At 43.9% G+C, this 19500-nt stretch overlaps 2 protein-coding genes across 3 annotated transcripts in view; both read right to left on the bottom strand.

Annotated features, from left to right (window-relative positions):
* Nucleotides 1-19500, bottom strand: part of RPL37A (ribosomal protein L37a) — a 259950-nt gene that overhangs the window by 32842 nt on the left and 207608 nt on the right. Inside the window, exon 1 of one of the 2 annotated variants that reach the window (XM_068407359.1) lies at nt 10189-10193. The exons of the other annotated variant lie outside the window; for it this stretch is intronic. Within the exon in view, the coding sequence (XP_068263460.1) occupies nt 10189-10191 (3 nt within the window). The 5' untranslated portion in view covers nt 10192-10193. Of the gene's footprint in view, nt 1-10188; nt 10194-19500 lie in introns of those variants that run through there. 2 annotated transcript variants of the gene reach the window in all.
* The window catches only part of SMARCAL1 (SWI/SNF related, matrix associated, actin dependent regulator of chromatin, subfamily a like 1), a 48148-nt gene that overhangs the window by 23046 nt on the left and 5602 nt on the right, over nt 1-19500 (bottom strand). The window contains 6 exon segments of the mRNA XM_068407354.1: nt 6820-6885; nt 8668-8826; nt 11683-11833; nt 12781-12961; nt 16818-16868; nt 18077-18337. Of these exon segments, the coding sequence (XP_068263455.1) occupies nt 6820-6885; nt 8668-8826; nt 11683-11833; nt 12781-12961; nt 16818-16868; nt 18077-18337 (869 nt within the window).

Consider the following 19500-nt stretch of genomic DNA (forward strand, 5'->3'; position numbering starts at 1 on the left):
TCGGCTCTTTACTCGTAAGCAGTGACCTTGGGTTCTCTAAGACTATTTGGCCTGGTTTGAGCCAAACCAGGACATTCCACCCCTTATTCCATACCATTCATGTCATACTCAGATCACCACTACCTTTTCATTTTCAAATATATATATACATATCACTAGTCTATGATTCATCTTTATGCAAAAAGTCCATCAAGTTCATTTGGTTCAGGATTGTGGGTTTGCATCTGGTTAGCAGTCTCTCAGCAGTCTCTCTGGCTAGCAGTCTCTCTTTTGTCATGGTTCGTGCCCACGGGTTGCAGGTTAAAGATGTCAGACTCGAGGAGGTTACTGGACGCCACTTGATGAAGCTAGCTCCGGTCGCATCACCACTGTCTTAACCTAAAAGACACTTATGCAGCAACAACATGCAGTTCAGACTTAAGTAGTCTCACCCATAATCAGATCACCTTCAGGGACACATCGGACTTCACCATCTTGCAACATCACCCACCAAGTACATCCAGGTCCCTGAGCAAAAGCAATCCCACGAATGGGTTTACCTTTGCCCGTTACAGGAAGAATCCAGACAGTTTTTCCCAATAGATTCCTTTCATGCACCACCGGGACTTTATCTCCTTCTACTGTATGTAGAAGGTCTGACTGAGCAGGGCCAGCTCGATTGATAGATCCCCTGGTGTTAACTAACCAGGTAGCTTGTGCCAGATGTTTATCCCAGTTTTTAAAGGTTCCACCCCCCATTGCTTTCAGGGTAGTTTTTAACAGCCCATTATACCGTTCAATTTTCCCAGAGGCTGGTGCATGATAGGGGATGTGATATACCCATTCAATGCCATGCTCTTTGGCCCAGTTGTCTGTGAGACTGTTTTTGAAATGAGTCCCATTGTCCGACTCAATTCTCTCTGGCGTGCCATGTCGCCACAAGATTTGCTTTTCGAGGCCCAGAATAGTGTTCCGGGCAGTGGCATGGGGCACAGAGTATGTTTCCAACCATCCGGTGGTCGCCTCCACCATGGTAAGCACATAACGTTTACCCTGGCGGGTTTGAGGGAGTGTGATATAGTCAATTTGCCAGGCCTCCCCATATTTATATTTCAACCACCGCCCCCCATACCACAAAGGTTTTAACCGTTTGGCTTGCTTAATTGCAGCGCATGTTTCACAATCATGGATAACCTGTGCAATAGAGTCCATGGTTAAGTCCACCCCTCGGTCACGAGCCCATCTGTATGTTGCATCTCTCCCTTGATGACCTGAAGTGTCATGAGCCCACCGAGCTAAAAATAGTTCACCTTTGTGTTCCCAGTCCAAATCTATTTGGAACACTTTAGCAGCTTGATCCGCTTGTTGGTTGTTTCGATGTTCCTCAGTTGCCCGACTTTTAGGTACGTGAGCATCTACATGACGTGCCTTCACGACTAGTTTCTCTAGCCGAGCAGCAATATCTTGCCACAATTTAGCAGCCCAAATAGGTTTCCCTTTGCGCTGCCAGTTGCTTTGCTTCCACTGCTTTAACCACCCCCACAAGGCATTTGCCACCATCCATGAGTCAGTATAAAGATACAGCCTTGGCCACTTTTCTCGTTTAGCAATGTCTAAAGCCAGCTGGATGGCTTTTACTTCTGCAAATTGACTTGATTCACCTTGTCCTTCTGTGGCTTCTGTGACTCGTCGTATAGGACTCCATACAGCAGCTTTCCACTTCCGATGCTTTCCTACAAGACGGCAGGATCCATCGGTGAACAGCGCATACTGCTTCTCATCCTCTGGTAGTTCATTATATGGTGGGGCTTCTTCAGCACGTGTCACCTCCTTTTCTGGTGGCATTCCGAAGTCTTTGCCTTCTGGCCAGTCCATGATTACTTCTAAGATTCCTGGGCGATTAGGGTTTCCTATTCGAGCCCTCTGCGTAATTAATGCAATCCATTTACTCCACGTCGCATCAGTTGCATGATGGGTAGTGGGAACCTTACCCTTGAACATCCAGCCTAGTACTGGTAATCGGGGTGCCAGGAGAAGCTGTGCTTCAGTACCAATTACCTCTGAGGCAGCTCTAACTCCTTCATATGCTGCCAGTATCTCTTTTTCAGTTGGAGTGTAATTGGCCTCGGAGCCCTTGTATCCTCGACTCCAAAATCCTAGGGGTCGACCTCGAGTCTCCCCTGGCACTTTCTGCCAAAGGCTCCAGGTAGGACCATTGTCCCCAGCTGAGGTGTAGAGCACATTTTTAACATCTTGTCCCGTACGGACTGGTCCAAGGGCTACTGCATGCACAATCTCTTGTTTAATCTGTTCAAAAGCCTGTCGTTGTTCAGGGCCCCACTGAAAATCATTCTTCTTTCTGGTCACTTGATAAAGAGGGCGTACAATCTGGCTGTAATCTGGAATATGCATTCTCCAGAAACCCACAACGCCTAAGAAGGCTTGTGTTTCCTTTTTGTTAGTTGGTGGGGACATAGCTGTTATTTTGTTGATCACCTCTATCGGGATCTGGCGACGCCCATCTTGCCATTTAATCCCTAAAAACTGGATCTCCCGGGCAGGTCCCTTGACCTTGCTTCTTTTTATGGCAAAACCAGCTTTCAGAAGAATTTGGATTATTTTCTCCCCTTTGTCAAAAACTTCTGCTGATGTATCACCCCACACAATGATGTCATCAATGTATTGCAAATGTTCTGGAGCTCCACCCTCTTCTAGTGCAGTCTGGATCAGTCCATGGCAAATAGGACTGTGTTTCCACCCCTGGGGCAGTCGATTCCAGGTATACTGGATACCTCTCCAGGTAAAAGCAAACTGCGGCCTGCACTTTGGTGCCAAGGGAATAGAGAAAAATGCATTAGCAATGTCTATGGTGGCATACCACTTGGCTGCCTTTGACTCCAGTTCGTATTGAAGTTCTAGCATGTCTGGCACAGCAGCACTCAGCGGTGGCGTAACTTCATTTAGGCCACGATAGTCCACAGTTAATCTCCATTCTCCATTAGACTTTCGCACTGGCCATATAGGACTATTAAAGGGTGAGCGAGTCTTGCTAATCACTCCTTGATTTTCTAATTGTCTAATCAGTTTATGAATGGGGATCAGGGAGTCTCGATTGGTGCGATATTGTCGTCGGTGCACTGTGGTAGTAGCAATTGGTACCTGTTGTTCTTCAACCTTCAGCAACCCCACAACAGAAGGATCTTCTGAGAGGCCAGGCAAGGTAGACAGCTGTTTAATATCCTCAGTCTCTACAGCTGCTATACCAAAGGCCCATCTATACCCTTTTGGGTCCTTGAAATACCCGCTCTTGAGGTAGTCTATGCCAAGGATGCACGGAGCATCTGGGCCAGTCACAATGGGGTGCTTTTTCCATTCATTTTTAGTTAGGCTCACTTCAGCCTCCAATACAGATAACACTTGAGATCCTCCTGTTACTCCTGAAATGCTGATAGATTCTGCCCCTTTATGATCCGATGGTATTAGGGTGCACTGTGCACCAGTGTCTACCAGGGCTCGATACCTTTGTGGTTTTAATGTGCCAGGCCATCGAATCCACACAGTCCAATAAATCCGGTTGTCCCTCTCCTCCACCTGGCTGGAGGCAGGGCCCCCCTAATCAAGAAATGGATTCGTGCTGCTCACAGGGACTGGACCTTCATTTCTCCTATTCACACTTGGGAAAAAATGATTTGAGGCCCATCTCCCCTGACTGGGGTCCTGCTCACTGGTAACTGGAGCAGCCATCCTCCTAGAAAAATTCTCTCTGGTATTTCTTTTAGCTTGCAACTCACGTACTCGTGCCTGTAGGGTACTGGTAGGTTGTCCATGCCATCTGCTCATGTCCTCCCCATAACCACGCAGGGCAAACCACAGGATACCTCGTGATGTGTTCCTTTTCCTTTGAGCTGGTCCTGTAGGAGAACGTTTTGTCTTAACAGCTGCAACACGCGCCTGTGTAGGTAGAGAGTCAAGTTTATTCTTGATCATGGACAGTTTGTCTGACAGTTGTTTAAATGAGTCCTTGTTCTCCTTAGTCAGTTTTTCCACAGCCGAGATGCGTGCCTGCAGTGGGGAAGAAATACTATCTTCATACTGTCGCATACAGTTAGCCATTTCGCCCACAGTAGAATGTGCCATATCATCTTCTCCCCATACTAATATTGACAATGTATGGGTATATGTCGGTGGAGCATTCTTCACAACCTTCCGGAACATGGATCGGTTGCATTCCACTTCATCAGGATCTACAGGATCTACAATGTCCCGTGGGTGTCTATAAATGATCTCTTGCACAGCCAGTTCTCTAAGGTAGTTAATACCTTTTTCTATAGTGGTCCATTTGCTTAGGTGGCTCATAACATCATCTTTATAGGGATACCTGCTCTTTACAGCTGACAAGAGTCGCCTCCAGAGACTGACAGTGTTTGACTTTCTTGCGAGCGCCTTGTCAATACCACCATCTCTGGACAGGGATCCCAACTGTCTGGCTTCTCTGCCATCTAATTGCATGCTGTCTGCCCCATTATCCCAGCATCGGAGCAACCAGGTAATAATAGGTTCACTGTCATAACGGCTGAAGTCTTTCCTTATATTTCTCAGGTCCTTCAGGGATAAGGAGTGGTAGGTTATCTCTACGTCCGAGTCCTCTTGTGATAGTTCTGCTTTAGAAGGACCTTTCTTCTGTGATGGGTCTGCTTTAAAAGGACGATCGAGGAAACCCCCATCTGTGTCAGGCCCTAACTCTGCCTGAGAAGGGCCCTCACCTGGGTCATATGATGGCTCTGCCTTAGAAGGCTCTGAGTCATCATCCTTCACTTCACGAGCTGATTTCTTTTGGTATTTCTTCCTGGTTACAGGAGCAATTGGCAGAGATTCGATAGATGCTGGAGTCTGAGTAGATGCAGTGGCTGTCTTGGGAGTGCTGAGAGTCTGAGTAGCTACAGTGGCCATCTTGGGGGGTGTAGCAGCTGTGGTACAGGCTGCCGAGGTTTCAGTGGGTTTAGTGGCTGTAGCGGCAGTACACACTGTAGGATCTGAGGTGGCTGCATAACACTTACAACTGTCCCTGCACCGATATTTAATCTTATCCCACATCAGAAACACATTCAGGACAACCAAAAATAAAAACATGCCACCTAGACAGCACCATCCTAATTTCGCAAAATCTAGTGGAATCAGCTTGGCAGAAAAGGAGAAGGTACTATTTCCCAAAGTAAAACTGGAAGTGTAATCATTAACAGAATCAGCTAAAGGACGCCTGGAGCGTGCAGATGAAGTCGCTGCTACTGATTCGCGATTAAAGCTGCCCATCATTGTGTCATAGAGATAAGAGATCGGAATATTAACTGCCCAGTTTATCACAGCATAAATCAGTATCAAACCCCATACCAAAACAATACATTTCGACCAGCGCCCACTGCTAAACTGCATGTAAACATTCATAAGAAGCAAGCAATAACACAGTGCCCACGGCAGGTAAGGCATCATTGCAATACTCAATTGTGAAAGAAACTCCATAAAAAGATGAGATAACACAGCATTCAAAAATGACATCACCATCTTCACTATCTGTTTTAACTTTCCAACCCCTCGTAAATCTCAAAGGAAGAAATCTGATATTCTCTCAGCTGAGCTCTCCGGGTCTCCTCCCACCAGAGCCAGGATTCAACTTATCAGAGCAACCTGTTGGAGCTTCTCTCGTGCCCCACGTTGGGCGCCAATAAATCTGTCACGGTTTAAAGCTGGGCTGGCTATTAAACCTGGTGGCAGATGCTCTCTGTTAACCCTCTCCCCCCCACCTAAGGGAAAGGGAAAGGGAAAAGGGAGAGAGACTTATGGGTTGGAAAGTTAAAACAGTTTTAATAAACTATAATAATGAAAAAGAATATAATAACAATAATAATAGAAATAACCAAATATATACAAATATGTACAAAACCAAGATCAAGAGCTTGGAAATCCTCCTCAGGCAGAATTGCTCCCCCCAGTACAGGCAGAGGGGAAAAGGCAGTACCTCCACCCAGCACGGGCAGAGGGGAAAATGCAGTAGCTCCACCCAGCACGGGCAGAGGGCAAAATGCAAAAGCCCCACTGCCATCACACCTGCAGGCTTTTAACTGGAGATTTGGCAAAGCTGGTACCAATCAGTGGGAGACAGGAGGGCCCCTCCCTCCTGGGCCCCACCTCCAGGAGGCAGTGGGTTAGTGATAAACAGGAAAGTGAGAATGACATGTATGGGATGGAATACCTTGCTGGTCAATCCTGGGTCACCTGCCCCGTCCACTACTCCCTGCAGGTACAACCCCCTTCGGCTCTTTACTCGTAAGCAGTGACCTTGGGTTCTCTAAGACTATTTGGCCTGGTTTGAGCCAAACCAGGACACAGTAACAGAGTAGAGCCCAAAACCAATGCCAAGGAAGGGACCTAAGTAAAGTCACTGATATACAGCAGGGACTTGTGTGCCAAGAAGTAACTGATAATGATTATTTCCATTAAACAAGCTACATTGACACTACAATATTCTTTCTACTCTCCCTGAATATATTCAGTAAGTTTTGACATTCCCTTCTTCCCATCACCATACAACTCATGAGTGGCAGTACCACAGTTACATCAAGGGAGCTTCTGAAGTTCTTTTGTTAGGTCTTACCAGCTAACATTTGTATGGAAACACATTGCTAAGCCAGAGACAAATTTTGCTCTACGATCTACAACATTACCTGGATTTCCACTTGCACAACAACAGAATTCAGCTGCTGGCTCCCTAACCTGATAAATGGAGCAACAGTGCTTTGGGAGCCTGACCTTAGCTGCTGGAGGTTTGGCAACCAGCATACACACCTTGAGTAGAGGCATAGCAGCTCGGCATCGTGCAGTTTTTATGTTCTTTAGGAAATGAGATTCATCCTGAAACAAAACAAGCATGAAAGTGAAGACAGTTCTGATCCATACGCCAACTGCAGGCTACAGAATGAATTCCCAGTATTCTGAGATATCTAATATCACAAGCTTATCATCTCAGAGGATATTTCAAGCACTGGGATAGTCACATCAAATTTTAAACGAAAAGACAGCATGGAGAGTAGCAGGCTTCCTACATTCAAACATTCAGCTGCAAGCAAAGGGAACAGAAATCAAACCTTAAAGCCATGAATCTCAAATGACCGCAAACAAGTGAGCAGAGGGGGCTAGAGAGGGAAGGAGAAAGAGGAACATTATTTCCACCACCAATACTCATTTGCCCCTATGTGTCCTTTAAATGCAGCAAACATAGGAGGTCTATGTAGGGCCACTTCCCTAAATAAGGGGTTGATGAAAATGATACGGAAACAAAGAAATCTAATTAGGATCCAACTGTTCTGCTGACATGGCTCACCATGTGGATAATAGTCTCCTACTTGAGACATCACCCCCAAACAGGCTTCACTTCTACTGCTGTAGCAAGGCAGAACTTAAGACACAAAAAGTAATCGGCACCATCCAAGGGTACATTCTCATCTTTCCACGTGTGGATGAGCAAGCAACCACGCATGCAAAGACAATTCAACTGCTTAGCCTCTCAGGCACAGCCTTCTCCCTCTTGATTAACAAATAAGCTACATTATAATGTTCCCAGCCACCAAAAGAAGACTGGAAGAAAAAAGCAGAGAAGCTCAGCACTCATCAGGACTATTCTCATCTGTAAAAACATATACAGGGTCCAAATTTGAACATATAAACACACAGAAAGAACATCTGCCAGCTCAAGGCTGGTAAAAGGCTCCAAGGCAGTAGCCCTAGAGCCCAAGTCCCTTTACCCCAAGCACCAGCATACAGAAGTAACAATCTGCATTTCCACCCTGACAGAGTGTCTTGGGGCAGGGGGGGGAAGGGGGGAGCAGGCAAATATCAATTCCCCCATGAGTAGTTTGGTCTCCAAAGAACTCCTTCTATTCCCACATTCCCATCTGATGCTAAGAAACAAAAGGATTATTATGTTCCAGTTGTCATGATCTTAAGGACAGTTGCATATGTGTGCTGAAAACTAGACTGAGAACATCAAACACTCCAGTAAGCTACATAGACACTTTTGGTCTCTATTGATCCAAGCTGGATTTGAAACACTCTATGTTTTGAATTTTTAGTAACTGAAATCTAGAAAAATGCCTTTTACCACGGCTCTGTAAAAGGTTAAAAAATGGATTTTGAAGTAATTTACAAAAGAAATGATACAAGTGATCAAAGATGGCTTAATGCAGATTGTCAGTGGAACACAAGTAAAGGGAGATTTTTTGATGCTTTACCCATACACTTGATGTTGAGAGGTTATCTGGTTTACTGGATAAACACTAACACCGCCTTGAAGTCCAATCCTCTTAAAAAGATACAATTCCAAGACTACTGTATTGACACACCACATTAAACACCTTGCTCTCCAGCAGACCACAATGAAATCAGAGAGGCACCATAACCAGTAAAAGAGAAAGCACAGCCTCATGAATCAAAAAGGAATTAAACTCTACTAGTTATCTCAAAAGGTTTCAGAGAAACCTCCTGCTTCTACTCATGAAGAGAGCTGTGATCACAGCCACAACTGCAAGATAGTTTCAGTCCTAAGTAAGGCCCACTTCGCACTTCTCTGCTGTACAACACAAAGGTTAACGCATTTCCAGCATACAATTAACTTCGAAATTTTCGTGTACCACTTACAATAATAACTACTTGGAAAGTGCTTTTAAGTTGCTTGTCCATCTTGCTGAGCAGGTCAAAGCTGACGATGTTGATCAAGCTTGCTGTTAGGTTGTCTTTGCCAGTCACTATGACATTGGTGCTACCTGGACTCAAGGATGGAAGCCACCTGTGAAATGCCTGGAGGAGGAGGAAAAGGAAAGCAATTAATTGCATTCTGGTGCTTATGTCCTCTGTCAGGATCCCAAAGCACTTCACAGAGCATCCTCATGAATGCTTAGAACATGGAACCACCCCACTCACCACTAGACATCAGCTGGGAGCACAGTAAGGGTAAGCAGCCTTCCCAAGGCAACAACCCTAGTAACAGGAAGATCATGAACAGAACTCAGGCTACAAGGCCAAAGCTACCTTCCACGTCTAGGAAGACTCAAACATGCTCTATTCTTGCTTACTGAAAAAAAAAAAAGAAAATAAAAAAAAAAAAAATCTTATCTACAGTAGAAATGTGCATAACCTCTTGACAATGTTACCTGCTATGCTCAGAGCCAGAGAAAGCAGTGACCACTACTGACAGAGAAATTTAGTTTTCCCACTCAATAGGAAACCTCAGACTGTGAAACACAGACTTCTAAGCAGTAAACATCTCTCACTATAGCAATGTTTACTCCACAGTGAGGATGAAGTACAACTCATCCAGATCAATAAAAACTCTTCCACTACCTCTCCTCCTTAAAAATTCTACAAAAAACCCAAACAAACAAAATGATTAAGTTGACAACACACCAGCTATTCTATGACAACAGCTGAAATACACATGGTGATAGTCATTCAAATCAATCTCTTGAAATGCTCCACACACCAGAGGAAGATATCCTCCTCCAAGCCCATCTGTTAGCTACTGAGCACCCACCATTTCCTTTGTAATTGTGTCCCCCAATGACACCAACCTCTCTGCAACATTACAGTTCTGCTGATGTTGCTCTGCAGAGAACTGGCTGGGGTTTTAGCAATCATGATCTGGTCCTTACAGAAATGTATCCAAGGAGTGGTGAGGAGAAATGGCATCTCTGTCTCCAGGCCCTTCACTTGTGGAAATCCCCCAAGCGCCATTCCCCTCCTCTGTTCAGCAACCACGTGCAGCAGCCCAAGGAGCTAAATGTGAGCTTCTCACATTTCTCAGTACGTGAGAAACTAACAATTAACCATCCTTCACCACTTATGGTAAGCACCACAATGAAAATGGGCCAACATGCAGGCAAGGTTAGATCCCAACCAAAAAATATGTGGCTGACGCTAAGCCAAAACTCAGACAAAGGTGGCAGCAGTGGGAAACTACCTGCAAGCTAGTAGCTGTACTGCCCTTTCCTTTTAGTAAGGGCACGTGACTAAGTCACACCGTAAAAGCGATCCTATATTTCTCACTTGATGCTGACCTTTGTCCACAAGAAGTGCTTTGAAACTGCCTTGATCGTTAATTATGTTTCAATGCTGAACTCCAAATGCACATGGCTGCAGTACTTCTCACCCAAGAGTACCTCACATCTTCCTGCTAGCTTCCTATGGCATCTTAAATATAAAGACATTCTGTGGCCTAAGCCCAGGAAGCCAAAATAAAGCACCAGCAACTCTGAGGTGAAGACAGTTTCTAGCAATTCAGCTCTGAAGACACCACAAAAGCTTCTACCATTACAGTAAAACACATCTGCACAAGAATGAACTGAGTAGATTACAGACCATAATAAACTCCACTTTCTTCCACTTTCTGTGATATATTTTTCTTAGACCTGCATCCTTCATATACCCACAAAGCAACACAGATCATTCTAAAGCAAATGTCCTAACAAAACATCTCCCACAACAATGTCCTGGGGAGTTGGGAGTAGGGGAAGAAAGAGGAAATCAAGCACTCTAAGAAGAAAAAAAACAAAACCCACAAAAAACCCCAAACAAACAAACAAAAGAAAAAAAACCACCACCACACAAAACTCATTGCTTAAATCTGTTGAAGCACGATGTAGGAGTTTAGCTGCAGGTGCCCAGTACTTCAGGAAACCAGACCCCAAATTGTTCCCAGTAGGCATCCCATAGAAGCCATGGATTCAGGTTAGGTGTTGACCCAGAGGTCTACAGGCCTTTGAAATATCAAATATGATGAGCATCATTGCCTTGTTCAGTAAACAATTTTCTTTTCTTGTCGCCCCACATTTTGTTGCACTACTGGACATGAAAACACAGCCAAGATGCTCTAACAACCTGGTTACAGCACAAAAGCAGCAAATCCCAACCAATACACTTCTCATCAATGTAACATTCAGGGAAAGCTAAACTCCCACCCTCTCCTGCTCAGGCATGAAATTACTGACCTAAAACCTCTGGCACACCTTTTTTTCCCCACAGTGAACATTTCACTAGCCTATGGCAACCCAACCGCCTCAGTGTACAAGTCATGACAGTGATTTATTTCAAGATACATTTCCCAACCATACAAGCTTTCTTGGGCTTCTGATCAACATTAATAAAGGACTCAGAGGAGTCAGCAGCATACAGTGCAGAGGCCAAAAGACATATTATGACACACACTTAATGATGATAATGGGGCCTCTTGAACAGAGCGGAGAATCCCAGCATCTGGGCTTCTATTCCAGCCAAGGGCTGGCAAATACTGCTATGAAGGGCTTGAATACCACAGACAATCACTTGAATGCTGATGAGCAAAACACCCCCTTGGAGCCGGCTGACTTGCAGGAACAAAGTTAACAGAGGGTCAGAGGAGGTATTTTCTCTAGATCCCACTCTTTCCAACAGATCAGCTGGACCACAAAAAGAAAATCGGCCAATAAAAGAAAATAGGCATATATCATACAGTCAATGCCAAGCAATATCCTCCCCTCAAGTTTCTAAATGAGTACATGTTTTAGCTTCTTCCCCTTAATACACATATTTTTAAAATTTTAACTTGTACAGAGTCCAACACAGCATAACCATCACACATGCCCTCTACTGGCCACCTGCACAAGCTCAAGCTCACAGTACCTCTGCCCACGTAAACCTCACAGAAGAAGGAGTCACCACCAGCAAGGGCCATTCCTTTCGGTAATACGCAGCAATGCAGATCGCCTGGATGGTCTTGCCCAAGCCCATGTCATCCGCAAGAAGTAAACGTCCATTTCTTAAAATTGCAAAACTGTGGAAAATAGAGAGGGGAAATAAGAAAGAGTCAAGAAATGGGTTATTCTCTGTCCTGACAGCCAAGAAGAGCACAACTAATCACCTGGAAGTGATCTGGGTTCTTCAGTGAACCTGGATTTTCTCCCTTAGTCTTAACACAAGTGAGCAACTCTCACAAATCTCTCAAAGCTTGGAAGTTCCTGAACAGAGTGGTTCATCCCAGTCCCCAGAGACTTTGACTTCATATGAGGAGCAGTCTCAAGACCTTACAATTATTTAAAGCACATTCTTTCCATGATATTACTCACATTCTGTCCCAGAGTCCATCCTGGCTGAGCTAAGAAAATATTATTAATAACAATGCCACTTTAACACCAGTAATTACATACTTTCCTGGATTGCATCTTGAAGTCAACAACTAATGACTACATATGATGGGGACAGGGACATTTAGAAGTTTATCTCTACATACAATTAGTCATTTTAAATCTTTCAGGCTCTTGGTCCCATTTCCTGTCACTTTCCCATGTGTAGTTAATATTTAAAAAACAACAACAACAATAGAGATGCACTTGGGAAAAAAGAAAATAGATGACCTTACAAAACAAAAAAGAAATCATATGACAATTAGCCACATACTGAATCACAAGAGGGAGATCAGAGATGTATCATTCAAACAATTTTATAAGACTAGCAAAATGCTACTTTCTTCCTGACTCATAATGAAGAATTCTAGCTAGAAACAGAATAGATGTGTCACTCAAAAATAAAACCCACAAAAAAAAACCCCCAACAAAACAAACCATACCAAACAACCAAGAGCCCAGAGTGCCAGAGTGTAACAGTCCAAGACTCTGGAGAAATGTGGAGCCCTCCACAGAAGAGAATGCAGCCTGGGCACCAATATAAAGTACACAATTCTAGGCAAGGACTAGCTCTTAACAGCATGCAAAAAGGACATACTTCACACCTTCCCGCTGAAAGGGCATGAGGCTCGTCACAATTTTGGAGTCCACTACTGAAAGGTCAGCATCAGGAATGTCTGTCTGTGATGTAGATCTCTGTATTTGAGCAGCAAAGGTTTGTATTACTGCCTCGGGCAGTGGCTCCACTTCTACTGACACAAGGCTCTGTAACACTTCCACTGCAAAGAACAGAGCAGTTTATTATCAGAAAGGGCAACATACACACAACTTACATTATGGATGTCAGGGCACAACCCTTGACCACATCAACAATATTATTTCCTATCTGAAACAGCTCAAGAAAGCACTGCATCATGCACAGGTGCTGGCCTGGCCTCTTCCCTGAAGTCTATTTCAGAACCACATGATGAATCACATCTCCTCCCCTCGTATTTAGACTTGGTTATAAAAAACTGAAAGTCCGATGCCATCATTCAGAGATGATTGCTACTAATACAGCTGGAGCTGGATTATTCACACTGAGGGCAGCTTAGGGCACACTTTACTCAGAAACAGAAGTATGGATTTGAACAAAAGAGCTCCTGAAACCTAGAAGGCAGGGGCATCTTTACCTTGACCTTGGGATTCTGCATTAAACACCTCTGAGGTCCCCACCATCCCTGAGTGATCAGGAGTGACCTGAGACAGTTACATAAAGAATATCATACATCTTCAGCTTTGAAAACTCTCTTCTCCTGTTCCCCAAATTCACAGTTTTGGCTGTGTCTCCACTTTATCACCCTTGTTTACCACGTTTGGATAAGAAAACAGGAAGCACCTCAAGACTCAGAGAAACTGCTCTTGTACCACCATTAGCAGCGCTCTGATAGCCATCCTTCATGGACATGGCACCAACAGCAACTCCCTGCTCAGCTGGTGTCCACTGCTGTTCTCCTGGACAGAAGTAGCTTGTGGGCCAGAACCAGCCCACAGGCAGCCACTTGAGTCCCTCACCACTACTGTTGTTTCACCCATGAAGCCTCTCAAATTTATCTGCAGCATAAAACCTTCCCAGTCAAACTAAAGGGATCCCCAGCCCCCATTATGCAAAGACCTCAGGGCCTTCATCTTTTCAACCCATTCATCACAACAAGCAAAGTGTCAGTACAATTCTCCTCCTAGACAACCTTATTTCAGCCCCCTCCAGCAGCCTCTCTATCCCATCCCAAAAAGATAGAAGTGTTTCTTTTTAATCCAACAGTAAATTTCTATGAAAACAAATACCAGTTTAAAACATGCAGTGAGCTAGGACAGGAAAACATGTTTAATAATCAATCTTTGACCACTGACTGAGAAACAACAGACACCTCTACACTAGGAACACAAATGCATGTGCACAGATCCTTTATTGCAGGAAGTAACCTTTTTTTATTTAGTGGTTGGTTTGTATATGAAGTCAGGAAGACATAAAACAACTCTGTTTGCAAAAATAAGTGAAATAAGAACTCCCTATACCAGCAGTAAATGCACTTCCAGAATTCAGTTAGGTATTTTTATTTCAGTTATCTCCAAGAGGAAAGCAGCAGGATGGACCCCTGCCATATGAAGAGGGAAAGCAATTCCAAGAAATATACATATGAAAAGATTTCCATTTGTGGTTGGGCAATGACCAAACTTTTTAAACTCTCCAGTTTAATTTATACTTCAATAGCAGGAACTCTCTCCACCCGAAGTACAGCACAAGCTTGTTATTACACTCACAGACTGAGCTATGTGTTAGCATAATTGCTACAATTTGCTCACTGATAATTCTGTTGCTATTGTTCTGTACATGAGCTGGGAGAGTGATTAAGATATATGTGCCACCAGCATGATTCATCCAACAGACATTTTTTACTGAAGTGACCTTTATATAAAGATGACTGAGGAACTAGGCAAAGAGACATTAACCTCTACAAACAGTTTCCAGCTAAGAGATATCTCTGCTGGAAATGGCAACTAGCCTTTTAAAAGTCTTGTCTTTTTTTTTTTATTTTGACATAGGTAAACAAACAGGCACAAAGCGAATGCTGTTCCTCAAAAAGGCACGTGCTAGAAGCCTCAAATGCCCCCACAAATTACACCCAGTAAGAATATTTATGGAATTTTTTTTTGCTTTCCTCCAATCTGTGGGATTCTGAATACTTTATGCGATGTATACAACTGCCAGCCAGCATGGCCGAGAGAGTGACAGACTGGGAGATGATGTGTTTGCTCAGACTGCCTAGCACATGCTACAGGATCAGGCCTTTTGCACATAGAAAAGGCCCTTTTAGCAAATTGTGAGAGATCATCAGCTCTCACTGAAATCAGGGCCTGTCAACATCCCAATCCTGGAGTTTCATAATAGTCTCCACCAAGATACACTCACTTGTTTTCAAGATCTGACATTCCTGCAAGGCCCCACCATGTGGCTTTCAACCCTACAACTATTACTAATGTTATTAAGACATGCATCATAGGAGCATGCAGATACTAAATTATTAAACATGCTTTGGTATCTCGTGGAAGCAGGAGCCCATGCTGGAGAAAAACTACTCTAAGCACAGCATTTCAGCTCTGAAACACTCAGTCACACTGTAAGGATGTGTGTATAGCACCTTTTTTATTATCTTTCTGAAGCTTACCCCAATCAAATTCCACAGCCACATACCCTCACACAAGTATGAAGGCAAACACAGCAGGCCGACTAGGATGATGAATAATAATATTCGGATTTGTGCAATGCTATTCATCTCAAAGCACTCTATAAACTTAACTAAACATAAAAAACTAAGCAGCAGATATGCTAGGAGCATGCTGCTGAGACTGGATTATTCTGCAAAGTGGCATCCATTTAAAAAAAACAAAAAAACAAAAAAACAAACAAACAAAAAAACAAATCAGAACAAACCACAGTTCTACATCTCAGTTCAGTAAGCCACAGTTTCACCAGCATTACACAGATGCATAAAGGCAGGATTCTACTGGTCAACTTCTACCAAGCAATGAACGCTGTAGCAACACTATGCACTTAAATTCCACTTCCAAGGGAAAATATGATGCTCTCTTAAAAATATTTTTTTGCTAAGCTTTCTTTTAAGCATCCATCAACCAGCACCGAAGCATTTTAGTAGATTATGAAATTCTGCTTCAAGAATAATACCTCTGCTTTAAGCAGACCTGCACACTTCTGCAAGAGAAACAAGCAGCTCTTCTTGTTTGCCTCAAATATGGAAGCAACCTGAATTCTAACCTGCCTCGTACATCCATTAAAAACTTAAGTTGTGTGCTGCCTGCAAAGCCATTATTACCAGCACTAACATAAGAGGCTGAACAAAATCAGCTAGACAGCACCCAGACTGTAACTGTGGATGATCTGGTTGTTACAGAAATCATCAGCTGACTTGAAAACCTAGCGCTCCAACCTGAAAAACAAAATTTGCTGTGTGTGAAATGAAATTGCACAACACTGTGCACACTACTTAAAGAACTGGAAATAAAACAGCCTGATACGTGTTTGTTTTCAAAGCATGGGGCGGCTGTGCCAGTTTATGAATTGATATACATGCAAAAGGGAGCAAGGCAGGTTGGCACGGAGGATAAGAGGAGCACAGCTAAAAAGAGTCAGTAAGAGAGAACTTCTGTAAGGACAGGAAGGCTTGGCAGCCACCATGCTGACCTCTTCAAATCTGGCAAGTGGGAACAGAGGAATCCATTCTTCTCCAACTCCCTAGTTCAAGTAAAGCTGCTGTATGTTATAAGCCATAAAAATAACTTCGCGATAGTAAATACATCCATGTACACTAAGAAATGGCACAGGAATTCAGTGCAGAATCTGACAAAGCGGAGCCACCCTCCCAATGGTCCCTAAAGGACTGCCATGAATAATACACATTTATAAAGTTTTGAGTCTCAGCAAACAGTGTAAATGTCTGACAAAACAGGAAGACACCTGCTTCGTGGTTTGTTAGCAACTTATCTCCCCAAAGTGAAAAGGCTTAGCCAAAGAAATGAAGCTAGAATTCATTTGCCTCCCCAGAAAATAGCCCTAGCCAGGGAAACACAGCTACTCACTGAGTTTGGGATAGTCCTCCAGCAGGAAATTCCACTTTCTGGTGTTCATATCTGCAATAGTTACAACAAACACTGTCATAAGTCTCTTTTTTAAAAGACTGAATTCTCTGTCCATAAGAACATGGCTATCCATCCATATCCTCTGCATTTCAGAACTGCTTTAAAAGAATTCTTACCTTGTCCAGCAATCAATTCTCCTCTGCTTTCACATTAAGCAAACAGTTTGAAGAAGACTTAAAAGTATGAGCACACATCTGGAAGTGGCAGTATCACTGGAGCAAGCCAAGGTCAGCTCCCCTAATGAACCACTAATGAACCCAACTTCCCAAGGATTTTGGCAACCACTTTCTTTTCACTGCAAGAAGGGATGAGGAATGTGCATGAAGGTTCCTATTCGTAACCAACAAACTCTGACTTCAGTCAGTAACACAACCACTTTCAATTGTACCTCTAACCTACAGACGATGTGTTCAGGACAGAACAGAGGAAATTCACCAATTCATCAGTACCCAAAATGTAACATGAATGCCAGACTTGTCTGGTAGGTTTTTTCCAGGGTAGCACCTGCCTACAACTTCCAGGGAAGGTAAGAGTGAATTCAGAGTCAGCTGAAGACACAATGAGCCAGGTGGGGCCCTACCCAAAGAACAAGAGCTCCAGGATTTGTTCCCCATGCTGTCACTTACCTGCTGTGACACTAGGCAGGTTACCTCATCACTCTGTGCCTCATTGCCCACATTACAAGTGGGAAAAACTGATATTTATCATAGAAATCTGAATGCCAACATAAAAAGTGCTATACAGTTCCACTTGCTTCAAAAACATCAGTAAAGCTGCTGGTAAACTCAATCAGCTCAGGCAGTTGCAGCCATTATACACCACAGTAAAGCAGGAGAAATATGAGAATGTCCAACTGCGTTTGATAATAAAGACAAGAACTTATGGATGGTCTCTGTATTGCTGGCAAATTATCAGCACATCCCACCTCAACAGTAAATGTAATCATGCTGAGTCCTGAAATATCACCTTGGCTAACAGGCCCAGAAGGACATATTCTGGCACGGAGTAAAGTGCAGGACACAGATACAGCACTATACCAGAACTACAGGAGCTATCAAGATCTTCACAAAAATCACATCCTCTCATGCTCTTTCAGAGGGATGTACTCTCACAATCTCTCCCCTCTGAAGCATTCACAGCACTCCAAGAGCAGCCCCAACAACGTCATCAGAATAAAGCAGAAACAACCAGAGACTCACCATAATTTCTGGAATCCATCTGTTTGAACACTCCAATCACTTCTGCAGAATACCCAATATCAACCTCAAACCGCAAGCGAGAGATCAGCATGCACTTCCCTTTGACAAGGGCTGAGGGTTTCTTCCAGTTCTTACACATCCTCAAGAGGGATTTCACATCAACCCTGCTGCCAGCAAAATGAGAGCCTGATGCCGAGCTGACTGCATTTTCTCCTTCCAGTGGTGCCAGAATTACTGACGAAAGTTGGTTTGCTGCTTCCACTAGGGAGAAAAGCATGAGATACAGAGAAAAGAATTAATAACAAAGAACACTGATAAACTAAAGATGCACAGGATGCTTTGGGAAGAGAAGGAACAACAGGATGACAAACAAACCATGCACCTTCAAGTTCAAGAGGAATCATGACTCCCTGGTTTCACACACAGGGATGAAGAAAAGAGAGAGTGATGGCCTGGAGGAGCAGGTTGGTGGGGTTTTCCACAGAGAATACAGCAGGGGCAGAGGGAACATGTGACAGTAGGTGAACAAGGGCCTGTCCAGCATTGTCACTGCTTTAGGCTCCCTCTCTGTCAGCAATCCCAAAACGTTGTTCACTAAGCCAGGGGAAGCAATCTGCAGAACCACATTCAGCAGTAAATTGCACACACAGCCATACAGCATTTTGGCTTACATATTTCCAGGGACAGAGGCATGGTGATCAATAGTATGCGCCTGAAAAGATGGGAAGGTGCTTCTGCAAACAGCAAAGGAGAAAGATCTAAAAATATCTGCCTCATGTCAGTGTCTGATAGGCAATCTCATTCTAGGAGTAATGCTGTATATTCACAATACTGTAGGAAGCAGATCAGGAAGGAATCTAGTCCAAACCCCTAAATCTCCTTTGTTAGAATTTAAGTCCATCACCCTTTATTCTACTGCGTCTTACAGTTAGACTTATACTTCCCTCCAGCCATCTGCACTCCTCTCTCACTAATCACTAGCAACCACCTCTGTCATGATGCCAAGACATGGGGAGAGAATCACAGAATCAATCAGGTTGGAAGAGACCTCAGGGATCATAGAGTCCAGCTGTTGCCCTGACACCACCCTGTCAACTAGACCATGGCACTAAGTGCCATGTCCAGTCTTTTCTTAAACACATCCAGAGATGGTGACTCCACCACCTCCCTGGGCAGCCCATTCCAATGTCTAATAACCCTTTCTGAAAAGAAATTTTTCCTGATGTCCAACCTGAATCTCCCTTGGCGAAGCTTGAGGCTGTGTCCTCTTGTCCTATCGCTAGCTGCCCGGGAGAAGAGGCCAACTCCCACTTCACTACAACCTCCCTTCAGGTAGTTGTAGACTGCAATAAGGTCACCTCTGAGCCTCCTCTTCTCCAGGCTAAACAACCCCAGCTCTCTCAGCCGTTCCTCGTAGGTCAGAC

This window comes from Nyctibius grandis, chromosome 9 (genome assembly GCF_013368605.1).
Source record: "Nyctibius grandis isolate bNycGra1 chromosome 9, bNycGra1.pri, whole genome shotgun sequence".
Lineage (NCBI taxonomy): Eukaryota > Metazoa > Chordata > Aves > Nyctibiiformes > Nyctibiidae > Nyctibius > Nyctibius grandis.